The following is a 27,771-nucleotide window of genomic DNA, read 5'->3' on the forward strand; positions in this document are numbered from 1 at the left end:
GTGTATTTTGTGATAAGCCAGAAGGTAGAACTGACTACCACTTAAAAAATCGTTTCACAATGCCTGGTTATCTCCCCTGCATCTGTCCCCGACAGGAGGGGGAAAATGCTCAGTCTGCAAGGGGGGAGGTGGTGTCTGCAAGTAGGTCGCTACCAGACATTATTAATCACATCAGTAGCCATTTTCATCCTTAACAAAGGATGACTTTGTCATCATAGAACCTACTGCCACGTGGTTTATTCGTCTAAATCAACTGATACGCGGCTGGGGTTTCGGTAGAAAGTGTGTCTTCGACTGTCTGCATGCGACTGCAGTGGGCGCACAACGCCTCCATTTTGGATTTTCCTTCCACCATGGTCGGGGGGTGACAGTGCATTCCAATATCCTCCGTTTGTCGTGTTGCCTTCTCTGCTAAAACAAGGTAAGGTTTTCGGCGTCTCAAAGAAAGCACAGTAGAGAATGAGTTGGTCGCAAAGAAAAGGTTTAAAGTTGCAATCGTTGCTTAGAAGGTAGCACCCCCCAGAGCGCAGTGACACGACCTCGGAGGTCAAGGCCTTTAATGAAGTCAGAGGTCACGGTCATTGCGATTGAGCAAATGTGAGGATGAATGCAAGGTGCAAGTGTGCAGTCTTTTGTTTGGTCTTCCTTACCTGACCTACTTATACAACCGTTTCAATGCAGAATTATAGAAGCAAACATTTGAGGCTTACAATAATTACATTAGCACACACTCACTTTAGCAGATTGCGGTCCTCACCCTCGCCCCTTCACACACTTGAAAAATTTATATAACTAAACCCTTGGAGATAGTAAAAAGAAAAAAATTTTCCCACGGTTCAGCATTTCGTCACTTGTTCATAACACCATTGAAGGATAATAAATTGAAATTAGTACACAGCACAGCTGTCGATCTTATATCGGGATATTGCAAAATTGATTGATAGAAATGTGTAGGTGAAATCAAGGTGTGTGACATCGGAAGGAAGAGGAATAAACATATTTTGCAATAGACTACTCATAGTTTGCTTAGAGGATGACATTTTGTAAATTTTTTTACATTAATGCACAGCAATAAACAAGCAGACACTCCATGTTTGACGATTTTTGAAAAGCACTTTAAGGTTTAACAAAGAACGATAAAGTAATTCTCAAAAGCAATATATTGAATTCTGAAAGAAGTATGTGAAACAATATAATAAAAATATTAAAAAGTACATGTGTAATAGAACAGTTCAGTTTTTATTTACACCTCAATCAGAGCGGTAAGGGTTAGTGCCCCTTTTAAAGAAATGGCCACAATCATGCACATTTTTAAAAACAGCTGTGATAAAATGCATCTTATATACTAGCTGTTGGTTATTATGGTAGTAACTTTATTTTTCCAAAGGTATGGATAAAAAGAGTCAAAGGCAATCAAGAGATCATGTACTTGCTATCTTTTATGGACAGATGTGATATACATTATTTACTTTATGAGAAGTTTTTACTCAAAATATTTAAATCATGCATTCACTTCTCCTGTCATGTGCAGAATTGTTTTTAACTAATACATTTTATTGTCTGTGTATAGTTTAGCCTCCGCCAAGAAAAAGAACAGAATGGCAGAGGAGGCTGGTGCCATTGTTGTTCGTAAGGATGTAATGGACAGATTCCACACAATCATGGCTGAAACAAAACTTGAAGCTAATGAGCTGATGGAGCACTTTTTTGGGCTTTATCACTGGTAAGTCATTATACTTTACTGGATCATTGGATTTTATGACTGGTGAGTAAGTAGCATTCACTAAATTATTGGACCACTTTGTTGGTGTGGTTGGTGTTTCTTTTGGTGTAATTACTGATGAGCAATCAATGAGCAATAAATGCTAAACAGTTTGATTTATTATTGATAAATAATATTTATTGGAAGAATTTTACTTCTGTGTGAATGCTGTTTTAATGACAAATTTGCTGCTTATGGAAATAAAAATGATTCAGGCATAATGACCGATGTAATCAAAATGTAAGGGTTAGTGTTTTTTAAAATTCCTTTCTTGAAAATTTTGGATGTGACGGACACAAGGAAGAACAGACATGATGTTGGGAGAGATTTTTTCCTGGAAGTCTTGTGATGCCTCTATATTCATACATAATTTAGCAAAGTTTTGACATTGAGACTATTTTTAGTTTTGTTAGTGGAAAGTGCATGTCTTGGGATCTTCTTTCTTTTGTTTCTAAATGCATACCTAATTTCCTGCATTGTATTTTATTTGACTACCTTGCCAGAACATTTTAGTTTGGTTTCTTGTCACATTATCTTTAATTATAGAAAACCAAATCACTTAAAAACAAAACAAACATAAGTCAAAATTATTTTGAGATAACTGGTTACTTACAGGAGACTAACTCCCAAAATGTGAGCTAATAACCTTGTGAGGTAAAAATATCTGAGACATTTGAATCATCATCAGCAGTTTGAAAAGGTGATATTTCATTTCCAATAAATGTAGTCTAGCAGCTTTTGTGCCTCATAAACAGATGCTTCAAATTCTTGGACTGGCTGCAGTCTTCACTGAAGTTAGAAAATATGTAAACATTATTAACTTATTTAAAAAGAAAACATTTTTTTTTGACAAATAAGAGCACCACGCTTTTTAACCTGTCAGGTATACTGATCTTAAATTCTTAATACTAGACTTGGGTTAACTTTGAAACTCTCCTTTCATTTTTTTAATCTTTCTCAGTTTATCACACATGCACATTACACATACATGTATGTGTACATTTATGCATAAGATATGCATATATATTGTCCTTTTTTTCTGGGTTCTTCTGTAATCACGCCTATGTGTGAGCATTATGCTACTTAACACATTGCTCTTTTTTTTTTTTCTTCTTCGTACTGTCCCTGATGACATGACTATATGGAGTTATCCCAGCTAGCTACTACAATTCCAGCAATCCACTCTTGATTGGTCAGACCTGACCAATAAACAGGTAAAACGCAAATTTGACCAACTCAGTTTGACCCCGTTCTACCCTTGCCAGTCAGTGAGCTCTCTCACCACTTTTTTTTCTGGCTGAAGCAAAACCCGGATTGGGGAAGCTGGAGGGAGCTAGCAAGACATGTCATCTGGTATGTACTCAAAGAAAGGAATTTTATCATAAAAAATGGTATTTCTTTTTCGTACTGGATAGCTGGAATGGAGGTAGCTAGTTGGGATAACTCCATATAGTCAGGCCATCTGGTAAGTACTGGAAGAAAGGAATTTATCATCAAAATATTTTTCTTTTTGTTACCTTCTCTTGTTCTGCGTGTGCCTCAGTTTCTATCTAGATTTCTTTGTTTGTTTGTTTTTTTTTTTTGTTGTACAGGGCTTCTGCTAAGACTAAATTCTTTCACTGAATTGCCCTCTAGGGATCAATAAAGTATTCTCTTATCTCTTATCTTATCTTATCTTAATGCGTACTGTACGGAATTTTTTGCGTAAGCAGAAGCCCTGTTGTAGTTAATGTTGACTCTTCCTTCCAAAGTTTTTATGTAATATAAATTTAATATAAATTTCTTAAGCCATGTACAGACAAAAACAAAGATAGTGAAGCAGTATTCTGAGCATCCGTTTACATTTTTCATGGTTTATTGTCACAGCTGTGTTAAGCTGGTACAACCTTTTCAAAGAGACCAGGCAAATTCCGGTCTTGGGTGAGTGAACACTCCACATCAGCATACACCCAATAATGTAGCTACATAGGAATTTAGGGAGTTTAAATAAAGGGTGGGGGGAGAGAAAGAGAGAGAGAAAGAGATTTTGTGGCATGCCAGCAGCTTGTCACTAGAGCTAGATGACAGATTTTGTGAGAATTTAAATGAAGACAGTTCAAAGATGTGATCTTCCATAGATCAGTATTATAATTTTTTTTCAATATGTACACTATGAAGCTAAACAGGTTTTTGTTCCTTACAGCAAAATATTAAGGTTGTCAGATACTTTAGGAATGCAACTTAAATGTTTTCAATCATATTTAACTTTAAACCAGAATGACACAGATTTGTTAAATATAAGTGCATTCAACAAAAAGTAAACAGCTTGTAGATTGTGGGTGTTTTTTTTCCCGCCAGCAAACTGTGCATGTGGAATTCTTTGCTTTCTATGATAAAATCCTCTTCCTCTTGACTGGCACAATTAAAAGCATGGCAGGTTAACAAGATAGATATTTTAAAAGTTTCAAGCAATATTGACGTGCACAATTCTGCCTCACTGTTTTTTAAAAAAAAAACTTAATTATTCATCTTTTTCATGTTTGTTCTAGCATAAATATTTAACAAAAATGGAATTTTATGAAAAAGACAAGACCACAAATATGTTAATACTTTTATTAAAGTCAAAAACAAAACTTCGTCTCATGTGCAGGCCAAACAACATTAGCATTAAAAATGAGCTGCCTGACCCTCAGTGTTCAGAAGAACGAATGCAGGGAGATAATGAGACAGATGGAGAAATAGCCTTCATGGGCTGTAGTGTTGACCAGAACAAGCAGGTAATTCAGACTGCGTTGTTTACTTTATGGTAATTGTATTTTGTTTTTAATGGGGATAGAAGAGTCAAGAAAAAAGGATTGCAGATTACAAGCTAAAACATAAGTACAGAGAAATCTATATTTTTAATTTATCAGTTAATAGCCATATATAGTTGGAGGTCTTGTTTGTGTGCTTGCATGCTGATGTGCACATGTGCTGCACTTGTATGAGGATGACCTATGCATGCTGATACAGAAATGTATATATTTTATAACTGTCCCTTTTTTCATTTAGTTCTTTTTTTGATGCAGAGTAAACGTCCACGAGATGGGGACGGCCCATCGGGTTCTACCAGTACTGGTAGCAATACTACAGGGAGCTTTTTATCCTCTCTTACATCCTTAACCAACCAAGGAACCATGCCAGACCCAGTCTTGGCATTCCAATCACTACTGGCGCTGTACCGTCGAGATGATGTCACACCAAATCGTCGTAAAAATGCCCCCAAACGGATCACCCAGACCAACTATAATCCTACTCCTTGTGATACCAAGCCTGAGGGTTGGTGCATATGCACTGCTTGTCATGTGTTGTTTATTTGATCTGCTTTATAAAACACTATAGGTGTTCAAACATCAACTTCTTAACTCATCAAAATGTTAGTATCAGTAGCTGTTGTGGACATAAGGATTTGAGGTGCTTAGTTTTGCAGAGTCCTTTCTGAAATGTATTTTTATTGGTTTACGTTGCTTTGGCATTTTCAGAAAAGAGCAAAATGTATTCAATTGCAGATGTTTTGAAGAAGGTTATGTGTTCGCTGTGTCAAGCTACTTTTGACCGCTTCACTGACCTTTTGGCTCATCACAAGAACACACACAATTCTGACCTCTCACATCCCTTGAGGTGCCGTGCATGTGGTCGCACACAGACCTCAGAGGCGGGACTTGTCCATCATCAGATTTATGTGTGCAAGATGGTGGAGAGACCATTCACGTGTGAGGTGAGCAATAATACAGTACAGCTTTCTTCCAGAGCTTTGTGAACCTGACCTTGGAATTAATTACATTTTGAGCAGCAAGTAAATTCTTGTGAATAATTTAAAAGTATTTTGCACATCACTGTGGGTCAATCTGCAGTGCTTATTAAAAGAAAAAGAGCATGACCAAGGATTTAAATTTTTTTATCTAAAATACTCGTTAGTCTTTATTTTACAATTGATTTGAACCAGGTGTAAACTAAGAGAAATGGGTAATACATTAGTGTTATTCTGAGACTTTCTGTCTGTGCTGTTAATGCTAACATTAGCACAATAGGAGGAATTTTTCAGTTTATAGTTCATCAGACCAACTCAGTGTGGAATGCTTCTATGATTGCACCACAAATAATAGAGTGTTTATTATGACGGTAATTGAACTATCAGGTAGTATGCTTAGTTGATTTGTCTATACTAAACAAACATTAATGGGATGTTGAAAAAAGTGCCTATACACCAGTATTTCATGACGGTTTATATATTTTCTAAATGGCTATTGCCAATTATGGTCGGGGAAGACAAGATTCTTGTAAAAAAGCTTAATTGGTTGGCCAAGAGTGCACTATTTTTCGTCTGTCTTCCTAAGCTTAGCATATTGCTGTTGCCTCCTGTAACGTTTTTAACGAAAGAGTGTGTTGAATGTGTTTGCGAGCGCGTGTAAACATCTGCATGTAAACCACGCTCGCCGCACTCTTTCACCTTTTTCAACAAAAAGGTCCGGCCAACGATTAACACATTTAATGTTTATGAAATTAACTAACGATGAGATGAGGATGAAACAAAATAAAATAACGCTACCCCCTCCAGCGTCAACCTCTTCCAAACGCTTCTCAGATGGTTGGCGCTGACGAAATCACTGACCAGCAGGCTAATCCTCTGAATTCCTTCACGCAGTTCGTGAAGTTATCTGTGTAGTTAACTGTATACTGTACACTCCCCACGGAGCTCTCTACACACCAACTGCTTGGTCTCTACACACCAACTGCTTGGTCTCTACACACCAACTGGCTTGGCTCGTCTCTCACGAGAACCGTTAGCATCCGCTAGTTAACACGTCCTTTTTTCCCTCCTGACCAATCAGGCACACCTAGCGACCAGGTAACCAGGACGACCATCCAACAGTCTTTCTTGTAGACTCTCTCCACCAATCATGGCTCTCCATAGCCTACCGTCGCCCTAGTTACACTGTGCTCGGTTCATTTGCGTCATTCACTATATGACGCAAAAGAATCGTCACGCAGAGCTACGTCAGCGCTCGCGCGACTGCTCTTCCCTGACCACAGGGAAAGTTAAAAATAAAAATGAATCTAACTAGATTCGTCTCAATCGCGAATCGTTTACACAGGCCCCCCTTAAGCCAAAATTCCCAATTTTGGCTAAAAACATGATGAGCGATTCAAATAAACGACAACTATGTAACACTACTGTTTATGACTTCCATCTTCCGTTCCTAAAGCTGTCCGGCTTCATCTTGGGTTTGAAGACATTCTGGAAGTTCTGATTCCCGCAAAGCACTCTGCTTGTCGATTTTATGATCATGGTGCTATGATTTCTATTTGCCCAACGACTTTCCTTCTTATTCACTCCTTAGCATCCTTTACACCTCTTTCCTTCTTGTCTTCTTCAGTAATCATCTTCTCCTCATCTTTCTTTCTGTCTCCTTTTCCTGCCTTCCTCTCAGGTGTCTCTGCTCCACCTGATTCCTCTTGACCCTCCACCGGGTTAGACGATTTGGTGGGTTCTACATCACTGTTTGCGCTTCCTGGGCAAACTGATTCTAAGTTCCCACTGTTAATCTCTTCTGTAAGAGACGGCGTATATCCTTTATCCACCACAACTCTGGAGAATACACTGTTGCAGGGTGACACCCTCCGACAGATGTCGCACGCCTTGCAATACCTGCTCGAGTCGGCGAAGATTCCCGGCCAGGAGTAGTTGTTTGCCACTTTGTATTTAGTCCTTCTGACTCCGTGGTGCCCAGCCATGGGTGTGTCGTGCGCCCACCGCAGCACCTCTTGTCTGTATGCCCTAGGCACCACGACTTGGTGTACCGCCTTCCCTTCTCTGCTGTGGACTCTGTATAGTACACCTTGCCTCCACCGGTAGGTGGCTTCAGGCTTTGTCGCTTGATTTTCGTTTCCCTGCCTGGTGCTATGACTTGCAGCCAGTTTGCGTATACGAGCAAGGGTGGGGTCCACCCGCTGAGCTCGTCCCAGTTCTTGTAGAGTTATGTTACCAAACAGTATCTGTGATGGTGTCGATGGTTCGTCAGTCTTTCTCCCGTGAAGCCTTGTCTGCGTTGTCGCACCAACTTTCCTAACTGGATACACTGGGATTGCACTCACTGTCCCATCAGCCTCTATGCGGTAGTTCCCAATCAACACCTTATGGATTGGATCTGCCATGAGCGCTACCTCAGTGAGTCCGTTGAAATATGGGGTGTCCATATGTACAATTGCAATTGGGAGATTGCACTCTTGTGACGACGAGGCTAAAGTCATTTGGACAGTCTTTCCTGTTTTGCACCGTTCAGGCACTAAGTCTGACTGCACAATCGTAATTGAAGCAGCGGTATCTCTCTGTGCAGACATCTTTTTCCCTTCGATGACCACTTCACACTCTAGCGAGAGCGGTATTTTACAGCAAGTCGCGCACAACATTTTACAATCGCCCTCCTTGTGCGTGTAGGGAAAGTCTCGAATTAATGCAACCGCTGACTGATATGTCTGTTTGCATGTACTTGCAGGTATTTCACGATGAGTCGTGCACAATGACTTATGATCGCACCTCTTGTGCGCGTGCGGAAAGTCCTGAATCACTGCAGCCGCTACCTGATGCCTGTGCGTGCAGCTTCTAGCAAGATGGTCACCACCACATATGAAGCAACTTATCTTCTTCGCACCCTCTTTAGAATGCTGGAATTGTCTAGTTGCCGTCGGTCCACCTTTGCTGTTTGTTCCAGACTTTGTTTCTTCCTGTGATTTCCCTTCAGATGTCCCATCATTTTGATTGGGTTCGAATTTCTTCACCCTCTCTCGATCACTGCAGGTTGCCTGTTTTGCGGATTCAAACACTAGCGCATGTTTTAACGCTTCTTGCGCTGTGGCTGGTTCGCGTTCCATGATAAACCTCGCTTGGTCTAGCGGAAGACCTGCGATAAATTTTTCTTGAAGGAACATGTCTCTTATTTCTTCAAAAGTACTTTTCCTCCCTGCTAGTTCTTGCCACCTGGACAACCACATATCAATTTTGGCTAAATGTTCTTGTGTGGTTTCATCCTGTCCTTTCTTGGCGTCTCTGAACCTTTTCCGGTACTCGTCTGCTGTCAGACGAAATCTGTTGAGCAGGGCCTTCTTTAAGATAACATAGTCATTGGCATCTTCATCGTCTAGCCGACTGTATACTTCACCAGCCTTGCCTTTCAACAGCGCTCCTAAACGTGGCGCCCACTGGTCTTCAGGCCACCCCTGCACTTTTGCAGATCTTTCAAATTTCCGAAGGTAGACTTCTAGGTCGTCGCTATCTTCGAAATATGGGAGCTTGATTCTTATCTCATGCTGATGGCCGGAACTAGAGCGTGACGGGTTCGCTGCATTTTCATTTGTATCGCCTTGCATTTGGATGCGAAGCCTCTGCAGCTCAAAGTCCCTTTCCGCCTGTCGCTCCTCCGCCTCAGCCTGGGATCGGCGCTGTTCCGACTCTGCTTGTAGTCGGCGCTGTTCCGCCTCTGCTTGTAGTCGGCGCTGTTCCGACTCTGCTTGTAGTCGGCGCTGTTCCGACTCTGCTTGTAGTCGGCGCTGTTCCGACTCAGCCTCTGCTTGTAGTCGGCGCTGTTCCGACTCTGCTTGTAGTCGGCGCTGTTCCGCCTCTGCTTCAGCTTGGCGCTGTTCCTTAATATAATTCGCAAGCTCGGCACCTTTGAGACCGAGAGCTTCCCCTTCGGCCTTCGCCCGAGCGAACGTGGAGTCTAATTCTTCCTCGTCGACGTTGTCTCGAGATCTGCCGCTCCTTGGCATGTTTGTGTATATCCGTAGACAACCTTCAGAAGAATCAGAGGTTGACGCTGCTACGCTTCCCGATCTACGCTGCTATGTGCTAACTGCACTAAAAGAATGAGCAAATAAAAGATGAAAATGGTAAACAGTAAATGTGGCGTTGGTCGGAAGTTACAATAAAAAAGATTTATGGGAAAAATCCCGGACGAGCCCCCAATTTGTAACGTTTTTAACGAAAGAGTGTGTTGAATGTGTTTGCGAGCGCGTGTAAACATCTGCATGTAAACCACGCTCGCCGCACTCTTTCACCTTTTTCAACAAAAAGGTCCGGCCAACGATTAACACATTTAATGTTTATGAAATTAACTAACGATGAGATGAGGATGAAACAAAATAAAAGGACACTACCCCCTCCAGCGTCAACCTCTTCCAAACGCTTCTCAGATGGTTGGCGCTGAAGAAATCACTGACCAGCAGGCTAATCCTCTGAATTCCTTCACGCAGTTCGTGAAGTTATCTGTGTAGTTAACTGTATACTGTACACTCCCCACGGAGCTCTCTACACACCAACTGCTTGGTCTCTACACACCAACTGCTTGGTCTCTACACACCAACTGCTTGGTCTCGTCTCTCACGAGAACCGTTAGCATCCGCTAGTTAACACGTCCTTTTTTCCCTCCTGACCAATCAGGCACACCTAGCGACCAGGTAACCAGGACGACCATCCAACTGTCTTTCTTGTAGACTCTCTCCACCAATCATGGCTCTCCATAGCCTACCGTCGCCCTAGTTACACTGTGCTCGGTTCATTTTGCGTCATTCACTATATGACGCAAAAGAATCGTCACACAGAGCTACGTCAGCGCTCGCGCGACTGCTCTTCCCTGACCACAGGGAAAGTTAAAAATAAAAATGAATCTAACTAGATTCGTCTCAATCGCGAATCGTTACACCTCCACATGAACTTTACAAATTTCATTTAATGTTGTTTCATGTCTCTCACTGGCTATGGCCATTCAACCAAAATTGTTCTTGATGTGTCTAAATTATGTAATTATGTAAAAACAACGTTTTGCTCTGCTAGTTGGTGACTACTGTTCTCACTTAGGGAATCGTACAGGAAATGGCTCTTAATGTGGTTAAAGTGGGATAACCATGGCCTAAGCAAATTGGTTTGCAGTAGCTCCCCTTAGTCCATGTATAGAGGATGATTAAAATATATATATACTAAATACTCTTCCCAAGTGATGCCTGTGCAATGTGCAGGAGCTGCAGCTCCCAAGCAACTTGGTGAGTTGTGTAGATTGTTCTGTATGATCTTAGCTACTCTGTCTTTAAAAGTGTACACACTGTATGTCATTGTTTTTTTCCCACTATCAAGTAATAAAGTCATTGATTTTTTTTAAATGTAGGAATAAATTTTCTGATCATGATGTTTCTTACTTTTATTTTTGTCTGCTAGGTGTGCACACTCAAGTTCCAGAGTGAAGAGATGGTGTGGGTTCACAAGTGTAGTGGTGATGCTCGGAAACGATTCGCTTGTGAGTTCTGTGACCACTACAAGACAGAATCAGCCTCTGATCTGGAAAAACACATGCGAATCCATACAGGAGACAAGTGTTTTAGGTGCGAGACATGTGGATTTCAGACAGCCTGGAAAAAGAATCTGAAGGAACACATGTTGAAGCATTCTGGCCTGAAGCCGTACATTTGTGACTATTGTGGCTACAGTACAGCTGACAAGCACAACCTTCGTGCTCACCGTCTCAAACATGGGAAAGAGGAAGGGTTCGACTGTTCTGTCTGTGGGCTTACTTTCAGCTGCTACAGGTCCCTCCGTCTGCACAAAGATACGCACAACAACACAGATAAACCCTTCAAATGCTCAGTTTGTGACTACCGTGCCAAGTACAAGTCAGTGCTGCACCTCCATGAAGTGCGTCACAACCACATGAGAAAGTCTGCTTGTGATGTCTGTGGTCAGTGTTTTGCATATCACAAGGAGATGATAGACCACCGCAACCAGGCCCATCCTGATGTCGAGGTTGGAGAGAAATCTGCTGCAGGAAGTAACGCAGGGAATTCAGGCAGTGCCAATGGTTCTGTTGGTGGTAGTGGTAGTGGTGGGGGGAATGCTGACAAGACTCTGACAACATTGGCCGACATTTCACAAAGCGGGCCAAATGCATCCTCGCATCCCACTCAGACAGTAGCTGCAACTCAGACCAATACGTTACCCATGGGTGCATCAACACCAAACCCTCAGCAGCAGCAACAACAGGTGTCACTTCAGCAGCCACAGCAACAGCAAGGCCCGCACCATGGACAGGGTCCTGCTTCAACCCCACAGCTTCAAGATGCTGGAATGGTGCATGCACAGCAGCAACAGGGGTGGAAGGGAACCTGCCTAACCAGAGTCGATTCCCTCACTCAGACCTGTGGGGGCCAGGGTTTGGTGGTTCCCTCCTCGCTAGCAGGTTTTCAGGTGCAGCAAGCTCCAGGCGCCCAGAATGTCACCATGCAGTCATTTGGAGCTGGGGTTTTGTCCCCATGGGCGGGAGGAATGGGTGCCAACATGCATGACTTTTTTGGGGCCCGCATGGCACTTGGACAGAATCCAAACGACTCCTTGCTCAGACAGACAGCAGCTCTGAGTCAGGCAGGAACGCAAACTCTTCCACACCCATCGACCTTTGTTGCCTGTCCTCTCCCAGTGTTTCCTGGTCTGAGTGAGCAGTTACCAGGGGGAAGTAACCGCTAGTCAGACGAGGTGGGAATAAATAGCAGCCAGTTTCCTGCAGGTGTGTCCTTTTCCCAGGTAGAGAAGCCTAGACTGTGTGCAAGATGTTCATGCTTTTCCTTTCTTTTCCAAATAAGCTATAAACTGCATTAGAATATTCATGTTTGTTATTAAAAGTGTAAAATAATGCTTTTAAAATTTTTTAAGAGTTCATTTGCAGGGATTTTTTGAGGACCACAAGATTGTGACTGGCAGCATGATTTCCATGTTTGTGTGAAAGATGCATGACTTGCACTGAGGGAGGCATTGGATGTTAAGGCTGTGAAATTTAGATGCTGATCAGATCATCATAGTTATTTGTGAGGAGCAATTATTTTGTCTGCTGTCTTCCATATTGCTTGACGGAACAGCGATAAATCTTGGAATGTGTGATTTATTTTTATTAGAGACATTTTTGTCTTTATTTTGCTGATTTTTTTCACATGCATACATTTCGGTTTAAGCTCATTTTCAAACTGTAGAGCGTTTTTCTTCACATTATGGTTTGAATATTCATCAGTTGCTATAATATCAAAACTATCAAGAGTTCAGATAAAAGTGTGTTGGCAGTCCATTTTAGCTAAATATTGCAACATAATGCTGATCTTGGGAGTGATAATAAGCTACATTAAAATTACAGTCATGCACATCACCTTAACTTCATATTAGGACATATGTTTGATCTGCTGTAAAGGCTCAGTTTATCAAAACAATAGAGAATATCTTAGTAGGAGTGATGAGTGTCGAGCAAATTTATTGTTGCACCTGTAGCTTACACTTCTAGTGGTAATATCATGCCATTTGCTAGGATATGTGAAAAGAGTCAAGTTTACATAAGAAATCTGTTATTTCCAGCAAATCAAGAACAATTGAGATTACGATTTGACATACAAGCAACACAGAAGCCTATTATTATGCATGTGGTCATTGAATTGTTTATTACTGAACTAGGCTTTACCTGAATAATTTAAGGAGATGCCTGTGATTAGGTTAGGTGCAGCAGTCTAGTATTAATACTCAAAACGAGAAATGTGACATTTTAGATGATGACTGAGCTGACAGTTTTCTGGGTTTTTTTTTTTTAACTGTTTTCTAGATAACTTGCTCACGAACCTACACTGTAGCTTACTGGCCATAGAGGCAGTGAATGCAAGGACATTGTGACTAGGGTATGGCTTGTGGCAGATAAGCTCAACCCTCTTTTTCCACTGCTTTTGCCTTCCTTGATAAAACAGGTATGTGTAGCTCTTTCTTCAGGACAGCAGCTGGGTGGTCAGGTGATATCTCCGGTCAGAAGCTGATCCATAGTCAGTTGCATTAACTGCCAGGCATTGATGCCTCTTGTGTTTTTTTGTTTTGCAATGAGCAACATTGTAAGTGCCAGTAGTGACATGAGTAAGCGGTGGTGACTGTATTTAGGCAGCTGTAAATTGTTTAGAGAAAAGTATCGTAGTTGTGCATCGTCAAGATGGCATAAATGGGCAGGTGTATCAAGAAAATGAAGTAACGTGCATGTAGTTCTCTTGCACACCTACTCAGGAGAACACTTATCAGTTGTGGAAATAAATCAAGTGAGGCATTCTTTATTGCAGGTGATAATTCTGAGTAATGGTCACTGGTGGTGCTTGAATTGGGGCAGGTTCCCAAATGTCTGTTAGGCTTTTGATCAGAAGGAGGGAAAGGTTTGGAGAGTTTTGAACAAGATACAATCCTTGTTTAAAGAGAAGGGCTTGAGGGGGACCTAGGAGGTTCCAGCTTCTGCCAGACAATTTTAGATAGAATGTTTGTGAATCGAGAGTACTGGTTTTGTTTTCCCATGGTTCCATTCAGATTTAAGCCCTAAGGCTGATACTGGGTCCAAAGTGAATGAGTCGTTCTATGACAGCTGTAAAATGATGTCTGTCTGCTTTTGAGCAGCTTATTCTTCTTGATGCATGCCATGATTCTATTATTCTTACCTACAGTTTTCTTTGAAGGCAACCCTTGCTTTATTTTGTGTAATATGCGGTTACTTTGCGAGCTTTGCAATTGTACTTTGAAAGTGGCAATAGGCATGGGATGGAACATGTACACTACGTTGTGCAAAAAAGACATCCATGAACTCTGTGATGGGCATAGCTTGTTAAAAGATTCTGTTTCCTGAAATCTGAGCTTAAAATCCAGTTTTTTTGCATAGATACATGTATTTCGAGCTCTCTGATTGACTATGGCTTTGTCTCAATATAACGTATGATTGACTATGGCTTTGTCACAATATAAGGTATCCATGAACTACAATGCCATCATATTTTTTACCTCATTCTCTGCACAATTCCACGAGTAATATTTCTTTCATTAATGACATTACTCTTTTGACTTAGATTTCTGTGTTCGAAAATTTGTTATTCATGAACAAAAGAGGTTTTTCACTCAGAATTTGGGAATTAGTATCTTGTAATGAACTATCATTTAAAACAAACATTTACACCTTCATAAACTTTTCATGCTTAGTAGGTGCATCAACAGAGTATTAAAACATAATAATGTGCATTCTTTTCCCTTTATGAATGTGTTTGGCAAAACTCTCAAGAAACGACTTTTATCTGTATATATAAATTTTTAAAAGATCTGTGCACAAGAAATCATTTTATGGAAGAACCATCTATTTTTGGCAAAGTTCACTATATTTTAGTGATGTCCCAGCTGCCTTCTTTGATCTTTTGTTTCTGCTTACTCAAGAAAAGTGTTATTTAATGAAGATGCAGCTATACATGAACTAACATTATGCTGAAGTATGTAAGTGTGTATGTTTAGGGAACTGTCAGAGATTTTGGGAAATTGCTGGATGGCTATTAGAAGGGTCAACTTGGGGAAGAGGAAACAAAAACGGAGGAATTGAGAGCAGGAGAGAAAAGAAGCACTTTATCACATGGCTCATAATATATTGTAATAATAAGTAAGAATCTTTGAAGATGAAGGCAGCGATGTTACTTTTGAGGGAGGGCATCCTTAGGATTTGCAATATTAGCCCTTTTAATTTGTGTTTTGTGGATGGTACAGTTGGGGTTCTTTTCTATCTTTTTAATGTTTTCTCTCCCATCTGTTTTTCTTTATTTCTGTCTTTGTTTTTTTATTCTATCCATCAGTTAGTATTAGAAATGTTCTATCATTTGCCATTGACTGACCATAGCTTTTTTTTTTGCAAAGCACATTTTGGATTATAACATCTAACAGAACAGTGTCCATGTCAATATTCTACATAAATGTTATATTTACAGCTAAGAAATTTAATAGGAACAATTCAGACAATCACAACAGTGCATTTTAGTTTGCCATCTGTTCTGTTTGCAGACATAGCTGGAGTGGGTTTCATTTCAGCCACAATAGGCTTGGCTGTTCACACCATGATGGAAATTGACCTTATGTGAATGGACCTTACCAACGCCCTTATCTTATAGATCTCTTGTGATGACAAAAGAGATTCAGCAAGATGTTCTTTGTCTTCCTTTTTTTTTTTTTAAATAAAGACTTAGCACATCTGGTTCTTAGCTTGTAAATATATCTGCATAGGCAGTGCTTTAAAAAGGATTTCATAAGCTGTCAAAACTTTTTATGTAATTTTTATTGTGACCTTCACCTGTGTTAAGCACATAAGCTGAAAATAGCTATGCACAAATCTGTAGTCTGAACCTTGTTCAAGTTGTGGATTTATGTTTTTTACTAGTTGGGATACCCAGTTTCATGTGGGATGATTTCTGCCGCTAACTATTCCAAGCTGTGATGTTACAATCAGCATTTACTCTGTAGCGTCATTTGAGTCCAAGCTTATTCATGTGCAGCATCAGTGTAGAAAAATAGCCAAACACTTCATCTCTTGATGTCCCTTCCAAAAATTGGCTGCTCATCTTTGGCAACAGGTGCACAACATTTTGCATGAAACCACCAGGCAGCTTGCTTTTTGCTCCCCCTCTGTCTCTCTGTGACTGTCATTTACTATCCTCCTTCTCTCTTTGCTTTCTGTCATTGGTTTGGTTATAATATTTAACAGTTTCTTCTGCTTAGCCTTATTTCACCCGGAGTCATTGGTAGCATATTTGAGAAAATAGATATCAAAAATAAACATTCTGCAAGGTAACCAATCATAGTCAGCAACTGAACTATAACTGAAATGAATATTCCTGCCAGATTATGAATTTGGTTTGACAAATGGTGCCATACTCATAAACATCACCGCACTGTTTTATCTATAAGATTTTGTAACTTTATTCTGACATGCAATACATGACTTTCATGACAAACAGATATCTCAGAAGGTGCATGTGTTTTTCAAAGTGTCATTTAAAAAAAGAAATGGGACTTAAATAAGACTGTTGTAAACTTCTATTCAGGATTCAGTAATTTTGTCATTTCACCCATAGTGTATATTTCAGTCTCCTGTTCATCAGATAAATAATTTTGATCCTTTATTGCCAAAGCTACGAAAAGATTGATTTTTACAAGGATACATAGAAAACACATTAGTCATCAGTACACCTAATTTCTTGTTAGTTTACTTTGCACCAGTTTTACAAATGGATTTATTTAGGCTTTCCTTTCTTACAAGGAGTTTACTTTGTTTTGGTCACCTGCATTGTTCATTTATCAGTCATTTTCTTGACTGTTTGATTGTCTGCTCATTGTGTCTTTTATTAAAAATGGCCAGTATTGTTTTTGTCAGGAGAACCTCAAATCCTGAATGAATTAATGGATAAAAAAGAAGGAAGAACTGTCTGATTTTCATGTCACCAGCTCTATGGTCATGAACTGACATGCATGTTAAGGGCAGCATAGATCTTGAATAACCAGCCAAACATGTCTTCCCAAATCCTTTAATTAAATGCTATCAGTTCTTCATTTTCTTGTCATTTTTGCAGAAGACATTTTTAGTGTTTATGTAAAAGTAAAGAAGGTAGCAAAATTATCAGAGTTGGAAACAGAAAAATTGAGATGTTGAACTCAGAAGCTGCCGTAAAAGTTACTTCCTGTCAGGATCAAAGCAGTTGTTGTAAAGGTTGATTATCTTCTTTGTTTACAATTCCATCATACAAAAGATTGTACAATGTATTTGTAGGCAGGAGAAAAGAAAGTAATGCTTGGAGCATTTTAGACATCAGTGATGAGAGTAATGGAAGTCTTGACAACTTTAATTTTCATCCATTCTCTTTAAGGAATATTTTTAACTAACATTTTTTTGAACTCCCATCTACTTGTTATCTCACCAACCCCAACTTCTTTGCCGCACATTGTGGCTGTACAGATTTCCCCAAGTACTCCCACTCCTACCACCCTCCTGGCTATGGATCTTGTACCCTCACCTCTCACTTAAGATTTGTGTTGGATGAATGGTGGTAAGATAATGAGCTGGGAATGTACTCTTCTTGGTAGAATTTTATCTGATCATATGCTTTTTGAGATACTTTTGGAAAGAAAAGATGTTTACATTATTTTGAGCAATCCAAATATTGTTTAGGAAATTGTGTAGAACTAATTGACACAAAATGTGTAAAAATGAATCATACCTCCTGTTTTAGTGCTGTACACCAAACAGTGTACGTCTAAATGAACAAATATGTGTCAGCTCAAAACATACCTATTGACAGTTCTTGGGAATAGGGTCCATTTTTGTAAGCCATATGCTGCTCTTAAAGAGAACTGGTGTATTATTGCTGATCCCTTTTGCTGCACAGCCTGACTGAGGAACATGATTGTGTTCATAAATAATAACTAATATTGTTGTGGAATTTACATTACTTATAGAAAACTGCTAAACAATATTTCACATTATAGTTTTACCCCTGCATCTTTAAAAAATCTGCAGAATGACTTTGCATTTCTTTTTGTAAATAATTTATGGTGTCTGTGTTTTTATAATATGTAATATGATACATAAAACTGGTTTTTACAGAAATATTTTACTGATGTTTAATTATTGCTGAGTTTCTTTTTAAATGTCCTTTTTTTTAAAGGAAAACAAACTGAGGGGCCAGATATGTGCAGAACTCTATTAATTAATTTACCACCCCGTCAAGTTATATTGTAATACTGTTTAATTCTACAGAGTCTAAGAGACTCAAGTTCTGAGATGATGTAGAGATTTGTAATTATGTCTGTGTCAAACAGTCCTTGTGCAAGTACAAGATGTCAAACATTGATGGATCCTGTTAATTTTTGTACGATGCTGGGTTGTTTTTCTTATCCATACAAATTATAACAAATATTAAGATACTTGTATTTGAATGAGCATCCTACATTATGGTTGACTCTTGTATACATTGATGTTATTGCTGTTATGGGTGATTTTTTCCAGGTCTTCCTGACATAATGTGTTGTTCATATGCTTCATTTCTCTGCATATGCAAACTCTTTCATTTTTAGCTGTGCATGAATATATTTTAAGATACTTGTGCTTGTGCATGCAAAATGAAAATTCTGTGTGTGCTTGTGCAGGCAGTGCAGAGACTCATGTCTACACAATGAATTAATAAAAACACATCTGCATGCATTTGTTCTTTACACATTTGCACACATACAAGTGCATGTGTACACACATATCAACACTAGGATGCGTGCATGTTTGCACACACACACACTACCTTTTGCATTCTAGATTGGATACAAAGATGTGTATGATGAGAGAGAGAGGTTGTAGTTAAGAATTAATGTTTCTATCAGCCAATTTTTTAATGCTTTTTTTTTCATTCGCTTCAGCATGCTTCCCTTTTGAGGAGGGCAACTGTTTTATTGCTGATCCTAATGGTGTAAATGGTTTTCTGCTTCCATTACAAGGCATGTGGTTTTAGGTTGCCAGTTTTTGCTTGGGCTGTATTTTTTTTTGGCAGTTGCAGGCAGTCTGTGTAAGGCTTTTTTTTAAAAAGTTTGATAAAATTGTACATGAAGCAGATGTCCAGTGTCTCAAGGTGATTATGTCTGTGAAGACAGCTTCCAGTTCATACAGTATTGTTTGTGTTTTTAATCATTGTTCATTGTGATTGATGCATCCAAGCTCCAATTTGTTAAATTTAATGTTTTTGTCTTGCAGACACCACAAAAGCATAGTACAAAAAAATTCATGCATGTGCACATGGGCATTGTATGAAAAATTTTGCAGGTGTGGATGAATGCAAGCACATGTCTGCACATCAGACAACTCCAGGAAAAAAGAATGAAACAAAATTGTGAAGAACAAAAAAATGCCATGAGCTGTATTGAGTTGAAAAAATAAATGAAGACACTGCCATAAATTGTTTACACATTGGATTAGACCATAGGAATGCAGGCAAAGACTTTAAAAAAATTCATTGTTATAAGGCTTCAGAATCTGGGAATTCCAACTGTTAGGAAATCTATACTCACCTGATGGCTGTTGTCTATATTAAGCTTCAGCCACATCCTTGCTAAACCCATATCTGACAGATCACAGGGACATAGTTATTTACAGTGATGCAAATAACCATGTGTAAGTTTATGTGGGATGGGTGGGGTGCAAACTGCACTTTATTAAGGATTTTGGAGACCCTGTATGTTGTTTCAAAATGTTGGAACAGGTTAGAGGAGGGCTTTGGTGGGGTAATGAGACAGCAGTGTCAGCAGCTAAAACTGAAAGATTGTTATATATCAGCAACAGCCAACAGGGTACAGCTACTGCTGCTGTGGTGGTGGTGGTGGTGGTTTTGGTGATGGGACCTACTGGAATAAAGGGGGGAGTGGTTCAGCATTTAGCCTGTTACAAAAGGGTACCCAAGTAAATCACGTATTTCATGTCATTTACAATATTTTTAGATGCTGCCAACATGATATACTTTTATATGCTGGTTCAGATTTTATGTTACACATTTTTTCATGATTAGCTGTATGATATCGAAATTTCCCCTGATCTGCATATTTTATCAATGTTGTGACAGTGAAGCCATGTTTCTATTTTTTACTTGTGTGGGAGATGCATAAAGCCCACTGTTTGCTATATTTCTCTATTCGTATCACAATTTTCTGGTTTATTTGTATGTTACAACCTGTGACTTTTTTTTTGGTATTTAGTATTAAATTTCAGTATCAGTTTTTTTTGTCACCCTGTTGTAAATTATTTGCATGAAGATTGTGGGTGTAAGACATGAATTTTCAATAAGAGTGTCAAAATCAACATTTGGGACTGTTATTCTAAAAAATCAATGATTTAGAACGTGAAAAGTATTGCAAGAATGCCTCCTCCATGCATGTGAGAAATCTGTCTTGAGGGCTAACACAACAGATCTTTGGGAGTAAATATGAGTGGGAGTGAAACAGCAATAAAGTAGAAAGAACCGCCCTCGTCATTAGTTTAGTTTAGTCCTTGTTACTCTAGGAGCATAGGGCCGCAACAACACCTCGCCAGCGGACCCGGTTTTGGGCAGCCCCTTTTCAGTTGGGCCCATGTGGTTCCGACCTCCTTTGCCTCGCTTTCCACTGTTCTTTTCCAAGTCTGGTTTGGTCTCCCAACTCTCCTCTTCCCCTGGGGTTCCAGTCAAGTGCCTGCTTGGCAATGGTATCAGCTGGTTTGTGCAGGGTGTGTCCTGTCCAGCCCCTTTTTGATGTCTTGGCTAGTGGCATTCTGGTTGGTTCTTTTCCACGGGCTGCTGTTGGATACCTTTTCAGGCCATCTTATTCCCAGAATATGGCGTGGGCATCGGTTGGTAAAGGTCTGGAGCTTGTTGTTGATGGTGTTTGTCACTCTCCAGGTTTCAGAAGCATACAGTAGCACAGCCTTCACATTGGCATTGAAGATGTGGGTCGGATAATGCTCTGGAGTTCTAGATGGGGGTAGGCTGTTGAAAGCCTGTTGATGCGGCTTTTGATGTCTTCGTCCGAACCACCGTCCTTGTTGACAATGCTCCCCAGATACGTGAAGCGGTCTGTTTCCAGGATGTTCTCTCCTTGAAGTTGGATTGGGAGTTTGTTGCTGATTCTCATCACTTCGGTCTTCTTTCTGTTGACCTTTAAGCCAGTCTTCTCTGCTTCCTCTGCTAGCTTACTCGCCCTGTTCATTAAGGACATACAATTTATGAAGTATCCTTTAATCACAAATGTTTGAACGCACAGAAAGAACCCGTAAGATAAATAGGAACCACTCGCATCTTCCTCCAGGCGTCAAAAGGGGTTAAAGGTAAGGAACCCTAAAGTCTGTTCTATCTCTTCTAGCGACTGGCAGTACCCAAGGGTATTCACTACCGGGCTGCAGGACATTCCCGTCCTCTGGCCAAGAAAGCCGTCGAGTGGTGGTGTTTGGTGAAATCCAGATGCAAGAATTATGCCATTGCCATTATTATCCAGTCTGTCCTTCATTTCATTCCTGCTTCTCCGAGGGTTTTTTTCTCCCATATATTAAAGTGTATATATATATTGTTTTCCCTAAACCAATTCTTGAACGCACACGCGTTTTTGTGATATATCTTGTTTTTCATCAACAGACCAATGGAGTCGTGTGCAGAGCCGCCTCCCAGAGAGTGTGATTTTGAGTCTAATGTTTGCGTGCAAACGTGTGTTGGTGCGCGCGCGCCGGCGATGTAGGGAAAGTCCGTACTAAATATAGTTTTGACTATAAATTAATGACGTATAGAAATTACGTATTAAGTATGTGACGTACGTTTGACTGTAAAGATTCTTACGCAGTATATTTGCGTATTAATGTGACGCTTTTTTTGGATTGACGCAACGAAAAGGTGAGCGTGGTGTCACCCACAGCGCGCGGGGATGCTCAGGTGAAAAAAAAAAAATCCCAGTTGCTCTCACATTCATACAACTGATCGAGTTGCATCCCACAGTCAACACACTAGGAATGATACTAGATTAGCACAGCTGCTGCCCCTCTGTTACCCCGCCACCCCGAAAACTGAGTTCCAGAAAACAAAAAGTCTCGTAAGGTCGGAGGTCAGTGGGACTGTCATGACCCACGGAGGTATGACATGATGTCGCGTCGTGTGCCACCGGCCTGTTTGTGACATCTCGTTAGCCGTGCTTCCGTCAACAGCAATGGTGGCTTTCTGCCGGAGGTATTGATTGCGGCGTGGCCTGGACTGCAGGGTGGCGAGTGTACACGGGATGTCAGACGCTGCTGTGTAGCGGGGGTAAGCTAGTTGTCACACGTTGCTAGGCAACGAGGGGCGACGTGACTGTGTAGCAAGAGTTTGGCTGTCAGACGTTGTGAAGTCAGATTATCACATGTTATTCGCCAGCCAGAGTATTAATTACCGGATATCGCTATGTAACAAGCAGACGGTTGATGTCATACGAGCCTCACGTTGTCAGACGTAGCGAGCGTAAATCCAACACGTGTACTATTGTAATATTTGCTATGTAACGAGTGCAAAGTTGTCCGCTGTATTAGGAGGGTAACGCCGTGACACGCTGTTGTGTAGGGAATATAATAATAATCATTCTCCTGCTCCTCCTCCTCATGCTTGTATAGAACGGAATGGCAGAATCCAGGGTCTCCGCGCTCCGTGAATATGGATATAACTGATAAGGAAGGTGTTACGCACACACACATTCACCATGGACAACACAGGACCTCAACAAGCGAGAATAAAACTGTATTTCCTGACCAAGAAACGCGAAAGTCGTTAATGCTGTCTAGAAACTTCGAGCAGGCTGATGGGTTGAACTGAGAATTGCAGTGAGCTTAAGTAGCAAGTGTAATAAGGTTGTCAGAGGTTACTATGAAGCCAGTGTGTCGTTGTCATCGCCGTCATCGTTGCTGTGCAGCGAGTCCTTGGTCGTGAGATTTCAAGGTCAAGGCTGAGAGTGGCCAATTAGCTAATCGAGGTTAGACCCTGGGGGTCACTTCAGTTCCTTGTTTCTAGGTAATGTTGCACCAAAGGTATCTCTAAACCGTAAAGGTTATAGTAGATGTTGACCCGCAAGTTACCTGATACCTTGTGGGTTAAAGTGGTTCTGATTGAAACTTGTCCATTAACCTGTCTTTGCTTTGGTGAACAGTTATAACCTCGGAGGCAGCTGTACTTGCACCCCAGCTTCAAAACTGCTGTCCGTATTGTGTCTCTTTAAAGTAACATCTCTGATTTGAGTTTGCTAGGAATTCTATGAACGCCTTGTATCATCTGTTTTGCTTAAACAAATTTTAAGAGACTGTGGAATATTCATATACTCCAGTTTCATTGATCCAATTTTTTTTTTTTTTTTGTGCAATGGGAAGCTTCACTGATGAAGCTGAGCATTGGAAGTCTTCAGAGGCTGATGCCCCATCGATCGTCGAATATTTTTCATGAGAATTTTGCGGGACTGAGAATGGCCAGCAAAATCAAGGCCCTCAAAAAGGTAAAGCATTGTCACAGGAGTGGAGTGTCGCATGACACCGGTCTGATAGAGGAACATTCATGTTCAGGTGCAGCAGTGGTGGCTGCTGATAATTTCATTTTAGACTTGTTACGTACAGTACGCGTGTACGCTTCGTCCCTCCACCAGCCGTTTTTGCTTCCATCTATTAGGCAGTCCACCCACGCGTCCTGCCACTCTCGTTCAATTCATCAGTTGCTCATACATTTAGTACGTTCTTCCGTTTTTATGAACTACTACTATTGATGATTGGAAAACTTATGGCGCTTACAAAGTGTCATATGCAAGTATATTTATTGCACCCACCCACCATACATCTTTGGCTAACCTAAAGTATATCTGGAACATCCCAAGCGTGGGATGGAAAGAAAAAATAGCTGTCCATGGGGATTATCTTTTCTCAAAGAGGATCATGAAAATTCGATAAGAGCCGAGAGACCTGGATGGAACACAGACGGAGATAACACTGCTATGATTCAAGCAGCGATCTGGTTGATGACATGGAAACACATGGAGGCCAGTTGGAGGATGGGGATTCAATACATTTTGATTGAAAGATTGCAGGGAACATATATCCATCTGGATGGTCCGGTTAGCGCCTGTCACCGATACAGCGAGGATTGGCTGTCCTGGGTGTCGACTTTATCTCGGGTATGCTGTTCTTTCTCTGCATGTGGCATCTGTTTACAGGGCTGGCTGCCTTGCTGTGATACAGGCTGAGTTGTTAGCTCGGTATAAAACACTAATTCCTCCTCATTCACCCACACACCCACCTATTCGCCAAGTGAGTAAATCCTTTTGTCCCTCCACTTGTAATAATAATATAACGCATAATAACGCTGATGATGGACGGACGGAGAAGCAACTATAATAAAATAAAACATAAAATGCACAAAGAGGAATTAGGGAACAAGCAGTAAAGATGGAGAGTGTCATAAATCCGCAGAAGAAGACGAGCAGACGGACTAGTCAATCGACTATAATCCCAACTATCGACAACTACATGTCTGTTCTCTAGTCAGGTGTATTAATAGTGGGAGGAGAAAAGCTTTCAACAGCTGCACTGATGATAAACATCTGTTTAAAGCTACTCTCTCAGTTTACTGCCCCTCACGGCCTGTTTCAGATTCTTTATTTCTCAGTTTTGTCATTTTATTTGTCGAGAAATGAATTATAGTTTCTTTGAGTATTGTTGGCAAGTTCGGCCACCCTGACAATAAAGAAATATCACATCGTCATAAAGGAAACTGCAACCTTGACTCTAAAGATTTGCAGCCTTGACATCAAAGAGCACAGACATTAACGAAATTACAACCTTGACATTAACGACAATGCAACCTTGACATCAAAGAAACCGCAACCTTGACATTACAGAAAGTACAGGGTACTTGTCACCAGTAAAGATGGCAGACACCCTGTCGACAGTTTGTTTGATCCTGAATATAAAGTACAGCTGGACCTGGGTAAGACTTTTGTCAGCAGTTATCTATGTTCACGAATTTTCCTCAGCCTTTCTCCATTCGTCTTCAGTAAACTTGCTTTTTGTTGCACCATGCTGACATTTCCGCACATTGATGCTTGATAAATTGTGAGTGGTATAGGCAAAGGCGGTTCATCCCACACACGGGACGCTGGTGACATCCGTAAGTCAGTCGCGGCACGAACCCCGGTACACAGCCACACCCGATGATTTCCACAATGCCGTGAGGTGGAGCCAGTCATAGAAATCATTTATTTTTCTTTTTATTTTTCTGGTAAACCTTGGCTTATGTGGCGTCTGATGATTTGTTCGCCCAATAAAATGGCGAGCGATTTTTTTTCTCCTGTCCCAGGACCCTCAGAAATTGAAAACTAATCAACTACGGTATTACATTGAGAAAGTAAACACAGTTTCACACCTGCAAGCTTGTTTGTAGCTACAGTTACTAAGTTCCATCCCTTGCTTTGACATGCAGTCATCACCTAGGGGGCGTTGTTTGATGTACAAATGAGTATAATGCCAGATACTTTGTACTGTTGTCGTCTCAAGAAGAAAAAAGTGTAATCATGCTCTATAGTGAAACTTTCGAACCCCACTCCAATGAATATCTACCTGTGCTACTCAGGTTGAACAGACAGCGGTAGCAACACTGGTGTCAGTTCATGAGATTGGTGTTTTATTGTGTTTCTGTGACATATGTACATTCATTGGTAAATTTATTTGTACACTCGTTTTAATTCATTTATTGAGAACAATGCGTTAAAGGCCAACCCAAAACAAATATGAAATTAAGTTCAAAGTTGCTGACAGGCTAGTAGATCACACCCATATTATAATTGTGTCAGTAATGATCTTTGGATAATTGTTTGGGAAGGAATACAGGGATCGACCTAACTTCTAACTTTTGTCGCCAGTGGAAGGTTTAGTTAATTACTTTGAGGCCATGGTAACAAATTGCTATTACAGGGAGTCTACTCTTGTGATGTTGCAAGAAATAAGGTGTTGACACATTTTAGTCTTTGCGATGATGACTAAGCAAACTGTGCAAGATGTTAGCTCTTAAGAACTGCGCTGCCTCTATGTACATAGCCCTCGGCACTTGTGAAGTTCAAAGCTTGCTTGTTCAAGTTGTTGCATCATTTATATAGTCGGTCTCGCAGAATGATTCAGCTAATCAGATTATAACCAGATTTTTCCTGTAGGTGGAGAAAGGATGGAAGGAGAGGAGGAGGAGGAGGAGGAGGAGGATTAATGTTTTACCCCGAGCCCTCAACTAAAGGTATCCAGCCCTTTAAACAGATATCACACGCAGGGTCGGAGGACAAGGATGCTTGTAGAGAGAAGCTCGAGCTGTTCTGTGGTGTGTTAATTTGTGTTCATAGGCAGAAGGGCGGGAGAAGAGGTTGGCTCTTGCAATGTTTATTTGTACAGGCAATATGACAGTTAATATTCTGCAAGTCTCAAGCAGTTCGTTTGCATTCAATGTCCATTCGTTATTGCGTGTCGAGAACACCAACACCCAGAAACTAAACATCTTGCGTGTATCTCCCCAATACAGCAGTCGGGCTCCATCTGTTTGTTGCTAGGCTACAGCAACTCTCACATCATCTTCTTTAATATCGTAATCTGCTCGACTCTATTCTTATTCCGCGGCCCCTCCTTTCCCTTGTTGCAAATTATCTCTTGCATCGACGTCACGGACGTCAGATTATTAAAAGAAAAAAAAAAAGAAAGAGAGATGAAAACCTGATTGAGCTCGCCAGAGCTCGACAGAGCAAGCAGATCGTCTGCCTGAATTATGAGACCTATATATTTGCTGGCAGAGGGAAATTGCGAGTGAACTCTGTGACCTCTCGTCGGGTTAGCTCCCCTCGGCTGTGAGCGCAGATGGCGGTGTTCGCTCGTACTACGTGTTTACGTCTGCACATGTGAGCAGTTGACAGTCGGTGATTTACTCACAAGTCTAATTGATTAGGTTAAAGACAACAAACACAAGTCTGCGATGCCAAGCTGTCTCTCCGTCTCAATGTTTTTGCCTGTTTGTAATCTCCGAGCACGCAGTGTGTTTGCATATGTAATGATGTTAAGTATATAATCGATACAAAAGCGTTGACATCGTTCCTGAAGGCTAATTATTCCTCATTAGCTCAAAACACGTGTTTCTCAAACAAGATAGAATCGAGGTCAGTCATCTAGCTACACAATATTTTATTCTGAAAGGACAGTCATACCTTGATGCTGTTATTTTAGGTTTTCACTTGTCGGACATACTTCATCGAATTTTTTTTTTAGTTTCATGGTTATTTCAGTTTTCTTTCTTGTTGGATTGGATTTTCCATCAGTGAACTCAAAACCTAAAAATAAAACCGTTTATAGCAGCAGGTAAATGATTTTGTTTGGTTCATACCAAAAATATGCGAATACAGCATCAAAGACTTGTTTTCCTAAGAAGATGCTAGAGTTCTGCTGATCCCAGGAGAAAATCGGTCGATGAGTTCTAAAAACGAGCAAGTTCGCGTCAGCCATAATGAAAAGGCATACACATTACTTCGTTCTCGATTCGTCGGTGTAATTCTCCCCCGATAATTGCAAGGTTCGTCCCATTGTAGGCTGGTTACCCGGGCCAGCCGCTCTCGCTGGCAC

General features: G+C 40.7%; 1 protein-coding gene across 4 annotated transcripts; it reads left to right on the forward strand.

Annotated features, from left to right (window-relative positions):
- Positions 1-82: 82 nt before the first annotated feature.
- On the forward strand, positions 83-20,378 carry LOC112561188 (zinc finger protein 260-like). 4 transcript variants are annotated; one of them, XR_003098658.1, is made up of 8 exons: positions 83-421; positions 1,571-1,723; positions 3,629-3,682; positions 4,392-4,518; positions 4,810-5,059; positions 5,290-5,498; positions 10,989-12,344; positions 15,636-20,378. XR_003098658.1 is itself a non-coding variant. In XM_025233502.1 (8 exons), the coding sequence occupies exons 2-7, from the start codon at positions 1,599-1,601 to the stop codon at positions 12,285-12,287; spliced, it is 2,064 nt and encodes a 687-aa protein (XP_025089287.1). In that variant the 5' UTR covers positions 83-421; positions 1,571-1,598; the 3' UTR covers positions 12,288-12,327; positions 15,636-20,378. The 4 variants fall into 4 exon arrangements, 3 of the variants coding, with proteins under 3 accessions (XP_025089287.1, XP_025089285.1, XP_025089288.1); XM_025233502.1 differs by having other exon boundaries at positions 10,989-12,327; XM_025233500.1 differs by having other exon boundaries at positions 84-421; positions 10,989-20,378.
- The last annotated feature ends 7,393 nt before the right edge of the window (positions 20,379-27,771 follow it).

Source organism: Pomacea canaliculata, linkage group LG4 (assembly GCF_003073045.1).
Source record: "Pomacea canaliculata isolate SZHN2017 linkage group LG4, ASM307304v1, whole genome shotgun sequence".
Lineage (NCBI taxonomy): Eukaryota > Metazoa > Mollusca > Gastropoda > Architaenioglossa > Ampullariidae > Pomacea > Pomacea canaliculata.